The 15,558-nt window shown below is 49.4% G+C and overlaps 1 protein-coding gene across 6 annotated transcripts in view; it reads left to right on the top strand.

Annotated features, from left to right (window-relative positions):
• Positions 1–2,031, top strand: part of ubap2l (ubiquitin associated protein 2-like) — a 90,400-nt gene extending 88,369 nt beyond the window's left edge. For all 6 annotated transcript variants that reach the window (XM_060820812.1, XM_060820816.1, XM_060820814.1 and 3 more), the window contains one exon: positions 908–2,031. In XM_060820812.1, coding sequence (XP_060676795.1) covers positions 908–1,006 — 99 coding nt within the window. In that variant the 3' untranslated portion in view covers positions 1,007–2,031. The remainder of the gene's footprint in view (positions 1–907) is intronic.
• The last annotated feature ends 13,527 nt before the right edge of the window (positions 2,032–15,558 follow it).

Raw genomic sequence — 15,558 nt, 5'->3', positions numbered from 1 at the left:
CGTGGGCGAATTTGTCGGGACTCCATGATATGGCCAATCCAAATTGCGGGGAGTGGGAGGGGGGGTGGACTGAGTTGTCAGGTGCCCTATGGATGGGCGTCTGGCATTGGCCGTCCTATTGTCAAATCCCCCCTCCCACCGATGTCAAGGGTCAGTGCCGAGGGAGCGGGCGCTGTCTGGGTGCCGTCTAGAGGGTGGGGCACAGAAGGGGGGGGTGGGGGCTGCTTTTTCTGGGGGCTGACCCAGATTTTGCTTGGAGACCAAAATACCACACTGCAGAAGCCGCAATCTGAGGTAGACTGGCAGGAGGCTGGGAGAACACGGCAAGGCAGGCAGCATCAAGAGGTGGAGAAGTCGACGTTTCGCCTGTAACTCTTCAGGGCTGGGATTTGGGGTAAGGGGAGTTGCAGAGAAAGGGTGTAGTTGGGTCGGGTGGTGAGCTGGGGAGAGGTCGCTCAGTGAGCGGGGCGAATGGAAGGGAGGGTCAGTCAGAGGGATTAAAGGGAGAGGGCTTTTGAGTTCTCCAATTTCAACACACCTCCCAAGAGGGATGCTACACAAATGAAATTCCAGCGGTCTGGGTGTTCTGAGGAGTTGCTGCAGAGATGGTGCTTTGAAAAGGGTTTAACCGGGGAGACGGACTGAAAGGAGCTCTCTTCTGTCGAGTGTGGAAACAGCGCAGGGACTGGCCCTTCGGCCCACCATGTCTGTGCTAGCCACTGGGCTATTCGGACTGCACTCGTTCCCCACCTGCCCGCAGGTAGTGGGGGAGGGGGCGTGAGCTGGAGAGTTTGCGGGACTGTACGCGGAGGGACAAGTGGCAAAGTGAACAGTTTTTAAATGTAAATGTATTTTTTTTTCCCTTCTTTCTTTCTTCCTTTCTTTCCCCCATCCCCGTGGTCTATAGAGTGGAACAGGCCAGCGTACTCAAACCAGCAGCATCCAGCAGAAATCGCAGGGGAATAAGTCTGCTTACAACAGCTCGGGCTACTGGGGTCCCAACTGAGCAGAGCAAGGGGAGGGGTGAGAAGGGGGGGGGTTGGTGGGGATTGTGGGAAGTGAGGATGCGGCCCCCTCCCCCTACAGGACCCCCAGCCGTCCCGCCCCTCTTCCCCTCTCACCCCCACAGTCTCCCCTACTACAACAACACCTGTAACCCCCCCAAGCCCACGTTCCGTACGTAACCCTGGCTTCGAAAAGGCAAGCAACAGAAACACACCCACACAGGTCTGAGTTAGGAGAGCGACCCTGCCCCCCTCTCCCCCGATCTCTTCTCTCCCACCCTTCTCCCACCACCCACCTTCCTGTCATCCCCTCTCGCCTGCCCCATTTTAAACCCCCTCCCCACCCACAAAAACCCTCCCGGTTGACTGTCGAAAGCGACGGGACGTCCTAACGCAAATTACGTCGCGAGAAGACGAGAAGCAAGAAACGCTCTGCAGTTATGTTTCCGTGATGCCCAGATTTACTGTTGTCTGTAATATAGAGTTTGTAAGTTCTCCATTTATTTTTTTTTTCCGCGTTCAGATTCCGAGATGCTTGGTTTGATTTTTTTTTAAAAAAAAAGAGGAAAAATAAAGACAGATCCCTCCCCCCTCCTTTCCCCCCGCTACCTCCTGCTCCCGGACGGAAACCTTGCTTCTTCCGAAACACACCCCTCCTTCCCCCATGCCCACCCCCTCCTCGTCTCGATGAAGGAGCTTCTAAATGTAGAGTGAATTTGATTTAACTCTCTTCCCCCCCCTCCCCCCACCTCCTCTTTTCCGATGTGTACCCACACCGTCCCGTATCTCCCCCCCCCCACTCCCCCCTTTCTTTAGAAAACTTCACGTGATATGAACATTGTGGTCTTTCTGGCTTCTTTTGAGGTGTTTCTTTTGTACTGTGTTTCAACTCGGTGAGCAATGTATCTCTTGTGTATATATATAAAAACACACAGAATTGTAGAAGGACCCAGATTCTCACCTGCTCTTTTGGCTTTAAGTTTTTTTTTTGTAATTAATTCCATGGCATAAAAAAAAGGAAACGCAAGTGCGTTGGAAACTTTCCACGGGGCTTTGGTTTGATTTATTGTTTTCTCAGGTGACACTGTAGGATACCTTTTGCGCAGACTTTGTTCCCCCAATCCCTCCAGCTCCATGTCTCTCTATCACTTTCTTCCCCTGTCTCCGTGTGTCTCTCTCTCTCTCTCTCTTTCTCCCCCCCCCCCCCCCCCCGTCTGTCTCTCTCCATCACCCCCTGTCTGTGTGTCTCTCTCTCTCTGTCTCCCTCCCCACGCCGCGCGCTCCCTCCCCACGCCGCGCGCTCCATCGTATTTAGCGGCTGAGGCACTCCCAGTGCATCTCGGGAGTGTCCCCACCCCATTTATCCTCCTCATTGCGAAGGCCTGAACTGCATTCTCCCGCTGTTGCCTTCCTGAAGTTCGATCGGGGTGTTAATTAACCCCCTTTGCACCATCCCCACTAACTAGCTGTTAGTGCTGCTGCAGAGCTGTTTTCACAGGCTGAAACCTGGGCGTCAGATCCTTTCTGTTTAACAAACGTGATGGCTACTCAATGGAGCGTCTGCACCATAAGCTGCTGTTTTGGTTTTAACCCAAGTTAAGCAGTGGAAGGAAATCACTAATCTAAAATAAAGCAAGTTATCAAAACATACACATCTATGCCCAAACCCCATCGCCTTACACTGTCAATGTCAGACGGATTCTTCATTTGTTTTGAAAGTGTAAGTTCCCAGTTCGTACCTGTGACACGGTCTTGCGTGAATACTTGATGTAGGTTTGCTCTCTGCGCTGGAAAGCTCACTTTCAGATGTTTCGTCACCCTACTATTCCAACCGGAACGCACTCAACAAACACATCGAGTTGGACCCTGTTTACCACCCCCTAAGAAAAAGAAACAGAAATGGCATTACCACCCCATGTCACTAGAAAGCAGGAATTATCAGCCCTGCTTCGCCTGGAGGCCCACTGAAGATGTTACCTCGTAGGCCAACAAGATGGCTGAAAATTTACCTTCCACCTCAGCGAGCAAACCTACATCCAAAGACCTGAACCTGAATACTCTCAGAATTGAAAGCCAGGACTTTCTCAATCTCTTCCATATTCTTGTCGATTTTTCTAACACACGTAATCCTGACTTGGAGGTTGCAAGTGTAACCTCCCTGAACTGTTCTGTACTGCATTAAGAGCTGCGCTGCGATGAATTCACGACTGTCTTAAAACCAGAACAAGCTAACGGCCTTCAGTGTTTGCACTGCCAGTGCTGAATCCAATACTCTTAACCTACTCCGTTCTGTTTCAGAGAACAGTGAGCCCCTGAGAGTGTTATGTTTTAAAAAGCAAGTCTCCTACAGTGATTTATTACACCCTTCACAAATGATACGTGAGCACCCATATGCCACTAGAGTGAAATCCAAGCTCTGAAAATTATGTAAATCAGACCGTTTTCATCACAGCATGACTCCCCCAAACAAATGTGCAAGGCTTTCTTTCAAAAGCAAGTTGTTTATGTCATAGAGATGTACAGCACGGAAACAGACCCTTCCGTCCAACCCGTCCATGCCGACCCAGTATCCTAACCTAATCCAACCCCATTTGCCAGCACCCGGCCCATATCCCTCCAAACCCTTCCTATTCATGTCCCCATCCAGATGCCTTTTAAATGCTGTCATTGTACCAGCCTCCACCACTTCCTCTGGCAGCTCGTTCTACACACACCCCATCCTCTGAGTGAAAACGTTGCCTCTCAGATCCCTTTTAAATTCACCCCCCTCACCTTGAACCTATGCCCTCTAATTTTGGATTTGCCCCACCCCAGGGAAAAGACCTTATCTGTTTACCCTACCCATGCCCTTCATGATTTTATAAACCTCTATAAAGTCACCCCTCAGCCCCCAGAAAACAGCCCCGGCCTGTTCAGCCTCTCCCTGTAGCTCAAACCCTCCAACCCTGGCAACGTCCTTGTAACTCTTTTCTGAACCCTTTCAAGTTTCACAACATCCTTCCTATAAGCACAGAAACAGGTCATTTGGCCCAAACTGGTCCGCCCCGTTCAGAATGTCTGTCAACACTAACCCCATTTCTGTGCCCATAATCCTTATAATCCTTTCCAATTTGTCCAAATGCACTTTAAGTGTTGTTGATTGATAGATTCAGTTCCCTACAGTGTAGAAACAGGCCCTTCATCCCAACCAGTCCACACCGACCCTCCGAAGAGTAACCCACCCAGACCCATTTCTCTCTGACTAATGCACCTAACACTATGGGCAATTTAGCACGATCAATTCACCTGACCTGCACATCTTTGGAGGAAACCCACGCAGACACTGGGGTGAATGTGCAAACTCCACCCAGTCGCTCGAGGCTAGAATTGAACCTGAGACCCTGGTGCTGTGAGGCAGCAGTGCTAACCACTCAGCCACAGTCTATTCCTGAGATGCTGCCTGGCCTGCTGTGCTTTGACCAGCAACACATTTGCAGCTGTGATCTCCAGCATCTGCAGACCTCATTTTTTACTCACAGTCCTGCCATTCCCATCTCAACCAGTTCCGCTGGCAGCTCATTCCAGAATGTACCACCCTCTGTGTAAAAAAAACATTGCTCCTCAGGTTCCCCTTTTATCCTTTTCTCTCTACCTTGAACTGATGCCCTCTAGTCTGTGATTCCCCAACCCTGTTATATTAATAGTCATTATATGTTGACATCAAATTATACTGAGATACCAGGTCATGATATTACTGGAAAAGTCAAATCCCAGAATTAAATTTGTCTCGATCCGTGTTTTGCTTTTCAGTTCCGGCAATGTCCTTGGATGCACCTTTGTCGCTCCTTGAAGGTAGAGTCTTAGGTCGACAGAATAGTGAAGGTGTTTGAGACACAGCTTGAGTTGGTCAGTGCATTGAGTACTGCAGCTGGGAGAACGTTTTGGGGCCGTACAGGACAGCGGTGAGGCCATGTTTGCGATACTGCGCTCAGTTCTGGTTCTCCTTGCTGTGAGGAAGGATGTTGTGAAACTTGAGAGTGTTCAGAAAAGATTTACAAGGATGTTGCCAGGTTGAGCTATAGGGAGAAGCTGAAGAGGCTGGGGCAAATTTCCTCAAAGCATTGGAGGCTGAGGGGTGACTTTATAGAGGTTTTATGAAATCATGAAGGGCATGGATAGGATTAATTTAGGATATCTGGTCAGTGTAGGGTCTGTTTCCATGCTGTATGGCTCTGACTCTATAAAGATTTTTTTTTTCTCTGACAGAAATGCAATAAAGCAATGCTACAAACTTTGAGCAATGCTACAGTTGTGGCTTTAACAATAAAACAAGTTTTTATTGTGCAATGCAGATGAAATGGAAGAATGCATTCTATTTACAGTGAATTTGCATTTAAAGATTTTGAAACACAGCAAACTACAATCCCAACAGCACCTCTATACAGTGCGCACAGCGAATATATCATTGTGCCTTCAATTTCTGACCTTAAGAATCTCATAAATTTCGTCGAGCTTTCATTCAGCCCTGTGTAGGCTTTCTCAGCTTTAGATGACAGTTTTAACCAAACACTTCTGATCTGGAACTTTTAACTAGGCAGCCCTTTTATTAACAGTTCTAAACTCCCACCCTTGGGTGTTTTCTACATTCAGCTCCCAAGTTTAAAAATAAAATGCTACCTTTTCTAGGCTTTGGGTGTTTTCCCCTACTTTTAACCACCTCCGATTATAAACTGGAAGCTGACTCTCAATGGTTTACTTTATTGAGTCATAAACTCTCTCCTTATCAAAAGGAACTCCCTTTTGCACCTCTCTTCTTAAAGAAATAACAATGTCTAAAAATACTCAAATCAATCACGCAACTCCTTCAGACACATGGGGCCAACACCAATATGCCACTATATCAAATCTGAGCTCTCAATTATATTAACAGCTACGAACCTCAAATTAGATTAGATTTCATACACTATGCAAACTGGCCCTTCGGCCTAACAAGTCCACACCGACCCTCCGAAGAGTAACCCACCCAGACCCATTCACACCTGACTAATGCCCCTACCACGATGGGCAATTCAGCATAGCCAATTCACCTGGCCTGCACATCTCTGGACTGTGGGAGGAAACCCACGCAGACAATGTGCAAACTCCACACAGACAGTCGCCCCCGAGGCGGGAATCGAACCCAGGTCCCAGGCGCTGTGAGGCAGCACTGCTAACCATTGTGCCACCCCTAATCACAAGATATAATGATCAATTTCGGAGCGTAACTTTGGAGATAAGCTCACTAGCGTCGCACGTTGCTTTAGTATGAACGATTCCACAACCTGCACCTTATCATTTTTGACAAACCAGTGTGCGCCATCTTCTGCAACTCTTGAGATCAAGCTCCGTCCGTCCATCCTTTACCCCAGTTTGTATGTTCCAACTCACCATGGGAGCACATTACTGTAGATACTCAAATCAGCAAACACTAGAGATCACACAGCAGGTCAGGCAGCATCCAAGCAGAGAGAGCAAGCTAACTAACATCTCGATTTGAAATACTAGTTTGCTCTCCATGGATATTGCCTGACCTGCTGTGATCTCCAGCACTTGTGTGTTCACCTACTGTTTATTAGCTAATTCGCTGAAATATCTGTTGGCTCCATCCTAGTGAACTTGCAGCATTGTGTCAAATTTTAGTTCAATCGAATGCTTTGGACTCTGATCATTCTCTGACTAACTATAATTTCCCTTTTGTTTGATACTCCATTTCTCATCTGAGTGCATGTATCTGGGCAGCTCAGTGGTGAGCACTGCTGCCTCAGGGAGACAGGTTCAATTCTAGCCTCGGGGGCGACTGTCTGTGGGGACATTCTCCCCAGTGTCTGCGTGCGTTTCCTCCGGGTTTCTTCCCACAGTCCAAAGATGTGCAGCTTAGGGCTGTGCTAAATTGCCCCGTAGTGTCCAGGGATATGTTAGTTGGGAGTAAAAAGTACAGTAATGGGTTTGGGTGGGATACTCTTCGGAGGGTCAGTGGGCACATGTTGGGCCGAAGGGCCTGTTTCTACACTGTAGGGATTCTATGAATAGGAACAGTTTAGGGCTGAGGAGGGGAGCCTTTTCATGTTAGAAGGCCATATTATGTTAGTTGTAATCTAATAAGCCCGCATCGAAGAAACGTCAATTATATATTCTTCAAAATTCACATTTTTTTTAATTGTGGCGGTCAGTCTGTGAGGATTATTTTGTTGAATTTTCTTTTACTCTCTGGTATTTTAAATACATTCATTTTAAGATTAAAAATAATAAAGGACAAAAAAAAATTAATTAAAAAAATGAAAGATTTGTTCTGCAAAATTTGGATTCAGGATTTAGATTAGAGCGGTGCTGGAAAAGCCCAGCAGGTCAGGCAGCATCCGAGGAGCAGGAAAACCGACGTTTCGGGCAAAAGTCCTTAAGACATAGGAGTGGAAGTAAGGCCATTCGGCCCATCGAGTCCACTCCGCCATTCAGTCATGGCTGATGGGCATTTCAACTCCACTTGCCAGTATTCTCCCCGGCAACTTTTTCCCACCTAAGGTGGGAATTGAACCCAGATCTCCAGTGCTGTGAGGCAGCAGTGCTAACCACCCTGCCACCGTTCCTTCATCAAGAATGTCTGATGTTCCTGATACCTGTATTCCTGATGAAGGGCTTTTGCCCGAAACGTCGATTTTCCTGCTCCACGGATGCTGCCCTGACCTGCTGGGCTTTTCCAGCACCACTCTAATCTAGACTCTGGTTTCCAGCGTCTGCAGTCATTGGTTTTAACTAAAATTTGGGATTCATTCAAAAAGGCCGCACACATCCTGGCCTAAAAGGCTGCAGGTTCCCCACCCCTGCTTTCGAGGGATATAGGACAAACAGGAAGACAGCTAACAATCCGCATACATGAACATCAACTAGCCACAAAACGACACGACCAGCTATCCCTAGTAGCCACACACTCAGACAACAAGCAACATGAATTCGACTGGGAAAACACTACTATCATAGGGCAAGCCAGACAGAGAACAGCCAGGGAATTCCTAGAGGCGTAGCATTCATCCACAAACTCCATCAACAAACACATCGACCTGGACCCAATATACCAACCACTACAGCGGACAGCTGAAACTGACACCCGGAAGCGGCAAGGACAGACCACTATAAATACCGGAAGAAACATCAAAGAAGCGCTTCGCAGGAGGCTCCAGAGCACTGATGATGTCGCCTAGCCAGGGGACGAAACGTTTGCAACAAGAACTTCCAGCTCGGCGAACAGAACCACAACAACAAGGGTCAAATGCTGACAAATGGGACTAGATTAATTTAGGATAAGTGGTCAGCATGGACGAGTTGGACCGAAGGGTCTGTTTCTGCGCTGTACATCTCTATGACTATCACACGATGCTGTGCCGACAATTGGTGCTAAATTAAATTAATCCCTTCTGCCTGCCCTTGGTCTGTATCCCATCATTCCTTGCATATTCATGTGCTAAGCCCTTTAAATGCCCCTATTGAATATGCCACCACAGCAGCATGTTCCAGACTCCCGGTGTAAAAACTTGCCCCCATCCCGTCTCCTTTTGAATTCCCCCCCCCCCCTCGCCTTAAACGCATGCCCCTAGTATTAGACATTACAACTGTGGGAAAAACATTCTGACCAGAAACCTTATCTCTGTGTGTCTGGTAATTTTATGGAATTCTGTCCAGTGGCCTCTCGATCTCCAGAGAAATTAATCCTTCTAACTGCATATCTTCGAATGTAGACAGCGTCCTGGTAAACCACTTCTGCACACGCTCCAAAGTCTCCACATCCTTCCTGTAAGGTGGTGGCCAGAGCTGAACACAGTGCCCCTAAGTGTTGCTTGACCAAGGTGCTGCTCTCTATCCTCCTCATTTTTCGTTTCAAAGTTTCTTTCTGATTCTGTTTTCTTCCCAATTCAAGATTTTTTTCAAGTCTCTTCCCTGATTCTCGATTGAAAAATAATTGCTAATTCTAGATGTGACCTCACTGTCCAGTACCCCCCCCCCCCCCCCCGTTCCAATTCTTAAATGTTGACTAATCTTTTCCCATCATCTCTTCCAATGTGATTTGCTTTCCTTTCCACTCTGCGCGCTTGCTAAATCTGAGATCAGAGTCGAGAGTGTGGTGCTGGAAAAGCACAGCAGGTCAGGCAGCATCCGAGGAGCAGGCGAATGGATGTTTCAGGCATAAGCCCTTCCTTCAGGAAGGTCCTGATGAAAGGCTTATGCCCAAAACATCAATTTTCCTGCTCCTCGGATGCTGCCTGAACTGCTGTGCTTTTCTAGCACCTCTCGACTGTGACCGCCAGCCCTCACTTTCTCCTCACTGAGTTCAGTCTAATTCAAAGATGTCAGGTAATTAGATTGCCTACAGTGTGGAAACAGGCCCTCCGGCCCAACAAGTCCACACCGGCCCAACAAGTCCACACCGACCCTCCGAAGAGTAACCCACCCAGACCCATTTCCTTCCAAGTGATGCACCTAACACTCAGGGCAATTTAGAATGGCCAATTCACATGGCCAGCTTTGGACTGTGAGAGGAAACCCACGCAGACACAGGGAGAATGTGCAAACTACACACAGACAGTTGCCTGAGGCTGGGATTGAACCTGGGACCTAGGTACTGTGAGGCAGCAGTGCTAACCACCAAGCCACGTTGCAACCCTTAATCCTGTTATATCTGGTCAAGGCCACAGCGTGGTCTAACAATTGGGAAAACATCCTGCTTTAAACTGAGGAGACTGGGCGATTATATTATACTTTTAAAAACGTGTTTCTGGATTGTCACTTGTACCTACAACGCTGTTGATTTAAGTAGGAAGGGGAAATGCTGGGCATGTTGGTACTGTGTGTGAGAGAGAGTCTGTGTCTGAGCGTGTGTGTGTGTGTGTGTGTGTGTTTGTGAGAGAGAGAGTGTCTGTGTCTGAGTGTGGCTCTGTGTGTGTGAGAGAGAGTGTCTGTGTCTGAGTGTGGCTCTGTGTGTGTGTGAGAGAGAGTGTGAGTGTGAGTCTGTGTCTGAGTGTGGCTCTGTGTGTGTGTGTGTGAGAGAGAGAGTGTGAGTCTGTGTCTGGGCGTGGCTCTGTGTGTGTGTGTGAGAGAGAGTGTGAGTCTGTGTCTGAGCGTGGCTCTGTGTGTGTGTGTGAGAGAGAGTGTCTGTGTCTGAGTGTGGCTCTGTGTGTCTGAGAGAGAAAGTGTCTGTGTCTGAGCGTGGCTCTGTGTGTGTGTGAGAGAGAGAGTCTGTGTCTGAGCGTGGCTCTGTGTGTGTGAGAGAGAGAGAGTCTGTGTCTGAGCGTGGCTCTGTGTGTGTGTGTGAGAGAGAGTGTCTGTGTCTGAGCGTGGCTCTGTGTGTGTGTGAGAGAGAGAGTGTCTGTGTCTGAGCGTGGCTCTGTGTGTGTGTGAGAGAGAGAGTGTCTGTGTCTGAGCGTGGCTCTGTGTGTGTGTGTGTGAGAGAGAGAGTGTCTGTGTCTGAGCGTGGCTCTGTGTGTGTGTGAGAGAGGGAGTGTCTGTGTCTGAGCGTGGCTCTGTGTGTGTGAGAGAGAGAGTGTCTGTGTCTGAGCGTGGCTCTGTGTGTGTGAGAGAGAGTGTCTGTGTCTGAGCGTGGCTCTGTGTGTGAGAGAGAGAGAGTGTCTGTGTCTGAGCGTGGCTCTGTGTGTGTGTGTGTGTGTGTGTGAGAGAGAGAGAGAGTCTGTGTCTGAGCATGGCTCTGTGTGTGTGTTTGTGTGAGAGAGTCTGTGTCTGAGCGTGGCTGTGTGTGTGTGAGAAAGTCTGTGTCTGAGCGTGACTCTGTGTGTGTGTGAGACAGTCTGTGTCTGAGCGTGGCTGTGTGTGTGTGTGAGAGTGAGTCTATGTCTGAGCATGGCTCTATGTTTGTGTGTTTGTGTGAGAGAGTCTGTGTCTGAGCGTGGCTGTGTGTGTGTGAGAGAGTGAGTCCGTGAGCGTGGCTCTGTGTGTGTTTGTGTGAGAGAGTCTGTCTGAGCATGGCTGTGTGTGTGTGAGAGAGTGAGTCCGTGAGCGTGGCTCTGTGTGTGTTTGTGTGAGAGAGTCTGTCTGAGCGTGGCTGTGTGTGTGTGAGAGAGTGAGTCCGTGAGCGTGGCTCTGTGTGTGTTTGTGTGAGAGAGTCTGTCTGAGCATGGCTGTGTGTGTGTGAGAGAGTGAGTCTGTGTCTGAGCGTGGCTCTGTGTGTGTGTGTGTCTGTGTCTGAGCTTGGCTCTGTGTGTGTGTGTCTGTGTCTGAGCGTGGCTCTGTGTGTGTGTGTCTGTGTCTGTGTCTGAGCTTGACTCTGTGTGTGTGTGTCTGTGTCTGAGCGTGGCTCTGTGTGTGTGTGTCTGTCTGAGCGTGGCTCTGTGTGACTGTGTGTGTGTGTGTGTGTCTGTGTCTGAGCGTGGCTCTGTGTGTGTGTGTGTGTGTGTCTGAGCGTGGCTCTGTGTGTGTGTGAGAGAGAGTCAGTGTCTGTCTGAGCGTGGCTCTGTGTGTGTGTGAGAGAGAGTGTCTGTCTGAGCGTGGCTCTGTGTGTGTGTGAGAGAGAGTCAGTGTCTGTGTCTGAGCGTGGCTCTGTGTGTGTGTGAGAGATTTCAAATAAACCTGTTGGACTAAAATACTGATTCCCACTTTTGTTTTGAAGTGGGAGCCCAATGAAACGAATTAAGATTCTGGTAAAAGGTTCCTCAAATGCAGGAATAGTTTATTAAAACGTGCAGGTTTTATTACCCGACATGTCTGGCAAAATATAACTCCATCCATACGCAGTCCAGGCCGGGAAAAATGTTTGTTTTCTTACCCCTAAATGACCTCCTACTGCTAATTCGCAGCACCTCATTTTTATAACCTTGTTCCAGGGGAAGGTGCAACAATGAGGGCTGAAGGGCCTGGGCTGCGCTGTAATGTTCTATAACCTGGTGTTGTGTGGCTTTTGAGCTTAAATGAGTTCTCAAGGCTTTAATTGGCTGAAAGAATGTGTTCCTCTTTATCTCAGTCTTTGGTTCCTAGATTGTGCTGGAAAAGCACAGCAGGTCAGGCTGCAACCGAGGAGCAGGAGAATCGAGGTTTGGGGCAAAAGCTGTTCATCAGGAATGACGACCATTCTTTTGATTTGCTCTCCTTCATTCTCAGACTGTGCCCTTTGGCCCTAAACTCTCCCATGAGGTTGAAATGCCCCTCCGCCTTGACCCTGTCAAGTCGCCTCTCGTCCCCCTCGACTCCAGCCGGTCCCGACCATTCTACCCTTTGCTCCTGAGATAATCCCTCCATCCCAGGGATCGTCCCAGTCAACCTCCAGAACTTGCACTTCCTCCAAATGGAATAAACTCTTAAATAAGGGGACCAGATCCACTCTCCCTGCTGTAGGAAGGACGGTGAGAGGGTTCGGAGCGATGGCCCAGGGTTTGGGTCACAGGGAGAGGCTGAGGCTGTTTTCCCTGGAGTGTCAGAGGCTGAGGGGGTGACCTTATAGAGGTTTATAAAACCATGGCTCTGTGTGTGTCTGTGTCTGAGCGTGGCTCTGTGTGTGTGTGTGTCTGTGTCTGAGCGTGGCTCTGTGTGTGTCTGTGAGTGTCTGTGCGTGTGTGTGTGTGTGTGAGCGTGGCTCTGTGTGTGTGTGAGAGAGAGTGTCTGTGAATGTGGCTCTGTGTGTGTGTGAGAGAGAGAGTGTCTGTGTCTGAGCGTGGCTCTGTGTGTGTGTGTCTGTCTGAGCGTGGCTCTGTGTGTGTGTGTGTGTGTCTGAGCGTGGCTCTGTGTGTGTGTGTGTGTGTCTGTGTCTGAGCGTGGCTCTGTGTGTGTGTGTGTCTGAGCGTGGCTCTGTGTGACTGTGTGTGTGTCTGTGTCTGAGCGTGTCTGTGTGTCTGAGTCTGAGCGTGTGTCTGTGTCTGTGTCTGAGCGTGGCTCTGTGTGTGTGTCTGTGTCTGAGCGTGGCTCTGTGTGTGTGTGTCTGTCTGCGTGTGGCTCTGTGTGAGTGTGTATGTCTGTGTCTGAGCTGCGCTCTGTGTGTGTGTATGTCTGTGTCTGAGCGTGGCTTTGTGTGTGTGTGAGAGAGAGAGTGTGTCTGTGTCTGAGCGTGGCTGTGTGTGTGTGTGTCTGTGTCTGAGCGTAGCTCTGTGTGTGTGTGTCTGTGTCTGAGCGTGGCTCTGTGTGTGTGTGAGAGAGAGAGTGTCTGTGTCTGAGCGTGGCTCTGTGTGTGTGTGTGTGTCTGTGTCTGAGCGTGGCTCTGTGTGTGTGTGTCTGAGCGTGGCTCTGTGTGTGTGTGTGTCTGTGTCTGAGCGTGGCTCTGTGTGTGTGTGTGTGTGTGTCTGTGTCTGAGCGTGGCTCTGTGTGTGTGTGTGAGAGAGAGTGAGTGTCTGTGTCTGAGCGTGGCTCTGTGTGTGTGTGAGAGATTTCAAATAAACCTGTTGGACTAAAATACTGATTCCCACTTTTGGTTTGAAGTGGGAGCCCAATGAAACGAATTAAGATTCTGGTAAAAGGTTCCTCAAATGCAGGAATAGTTTATTAAAACGTGCAGGTTTTATTACCCGACATGTCTGGCAAAATATAACTCCATCCATACGCAGTCCAGGCCGGGAAAAATGTTTGTTTTCTTACCCCTAAATGACCTCCTACTGCTAATTCGCAGCACCTCATTTTTATAACCTTGTTCCAGGGGTAGGTGCAACAAATGTGGGCCGAAGGGCCTGGGCTGCGCTGTAATGTTCTATAACCTGGTGTCGTGTGACTTTTGAGCTTAAATGAGTTCTCAAGGCTTTAATTGGCTGAAAGAATGTGTTCCTCTTCATCTCAGTCTTTGGTTCCTAGATTGTGCTGGAAAAGCACAGCAGGTCAGGCTGCAACCGAGGAGCAGGAGAATCGAGGTTTGGGGCAAAAGCTGTTCATCAGGAATGACGACCATTCTTTTGATTTGCTCTCCTTCATTCTCAGACTGTGCCCTTTGGCCCTAAACTCTCCCGTGAGGTTGAAACGCCCCTCCGCCTTGACCCTGTCAAGTCGCCTCTCGTCCCCCTCGACTCCAGCCGGTCCCGACCATTCCACCCTTTGCTCCCGAGATAATCCCTCCATCCCAGGGATCGTCCCAGTCAACCTCCAGAACTTGCACTTCCTCCAAATGGAATAAACTCTTAAATAAGGGGACCAGATCCACTCTCCCTGCTGTAGGAAGGATGGTGAGAGGGTTCGGAGCGATGGCCCAGGGTTTGGGTCACAGGGAGAGGCTGAGGCTGTTTTCCCTGGAGTGTCAGAGGCTGAGGGGGTGACCTTATAGAGGTTTATAAAACCATGGCTCTGTGTGTGTCTGTGTCTGAGCGTGGCTCTGTGTGTGTGTGTGTCTGTGTCTGAGCGTGGCTCTGTGTGTGTGTGTGTGTGTGTGTGTCTGTGTCTGAGCGTGGCTCTGTGTGTGTGTGTGTGTCTGTGTCTGAGCGTGGCTCTGTGTGTGTCTGTGTCTGAGCGTGGCTCTGTGTGTGTGTGTGTCTGTGTCTGAGCGTGGCTCTGTGTGTGTCTGTGTCTGTCTGAGCGTGGCTCTGTGTGACTGTGTGTGTGTCTGAGCGTGGCTCTGTGTGTCTGTGTGTGTGTCTGTGTCTGAGCGTGGCTCTGTGTGTCTGTGTGTGTGTGTCTGTGTCTGAGCGTGGCTCTGTGTGTCTGTGTGTGTGTGTGTGTGTGTGTGTGAGAGAGACAATTTTTTTCCCCTGGGGTGGGGGAGCCTGAAACTAGAGGGTGAGTGGGGAAAATTTTAAAAGGGACCTAAGGGGCAATTTTTTCACACAGAGGGTGGTACGGGTATGGAATGAGCTGCCAGAGGATGTGGTGGAGGCTGGTACAATTGCAACATTTAAGAGGCATCTGGATAGGTATATGAATAGGAAGGGATTGGAGGGATAGGGGCCAAGTGCTGGCAGGTGGGACGAGATTGGGTTGGGATATCTGGTCAGCATGGATGGGTTGGACCGAAGGGTCTGTTTCTGTGCTGTCCATCTCTATGACTCAAAGATCTGTCAACCTCCTCCTTAAATTCACTCACTGTCCCAGCATCCACCACACTTTGATTAATTAGATTAGATTACTTACAGTGTGGAAACAGGCCCTTCGGCCCAACAAGTCCACACCGGCCCGCCGAAGCGACAACCCACCCATACCCCTACATTTACCCCTTACCTAACACTACGGGCAATTTAGCACGGTCAATTCATCTGACCCGCACATCTTTGTGACTGTGGGAGGAAACCGGAGCACCCGGAGGAAACCCACGCAGACACGGGGAGAACGTGCAAACTCCACACAGTCAGTCGCCTGAGTCGGGAATTGAACCCGGGTCTCTGGCGCTGTGAGGCAGCAGTGCTAACCGCTGTGCCACCGTGCCGCCCCCATTTGGGGTAGCAAATTCCACAAAGGTGGAATTTTTGTTTCCCGGGGGTAAGCCCCAAAACCCGAGGTTTAGGGTGGGAGGGGAAAGAGTTAAAAGGGACTTAAGGGGCGACATTTTCACGCAGAGGGTGGTGCGTGTATGGAATGAGCTGCCAGAGGAAGTCGAGAGAGCGCTGGAAAAGCGCAGCGGGTCAGGCCGCATCTG

Source organism: Hemiscyllium ocellatum, chromosome 50, assembly GCF_020745735.1.
Source record: "Hemiscyllium ocellatum isolate sHemOce1 chromosome 50, sHemOce1.pat.X.cur, whole genome shotgun sequence".
In the NCBI taxonomy this organism is placed as follows: domain Eukaryota; kingdom Metazoa; phylum Chordata; class Chondrichthyes; order Orectolobiformes; family Hemiscylliidae; genus Hemiscyllium; species Hemiscyllium ocellatum.
The sequence above is the reverse complement of the archived record's forward strand: the minus strand, read 5'-3'. Positions and strand labels throughout refer to the sequence as shown.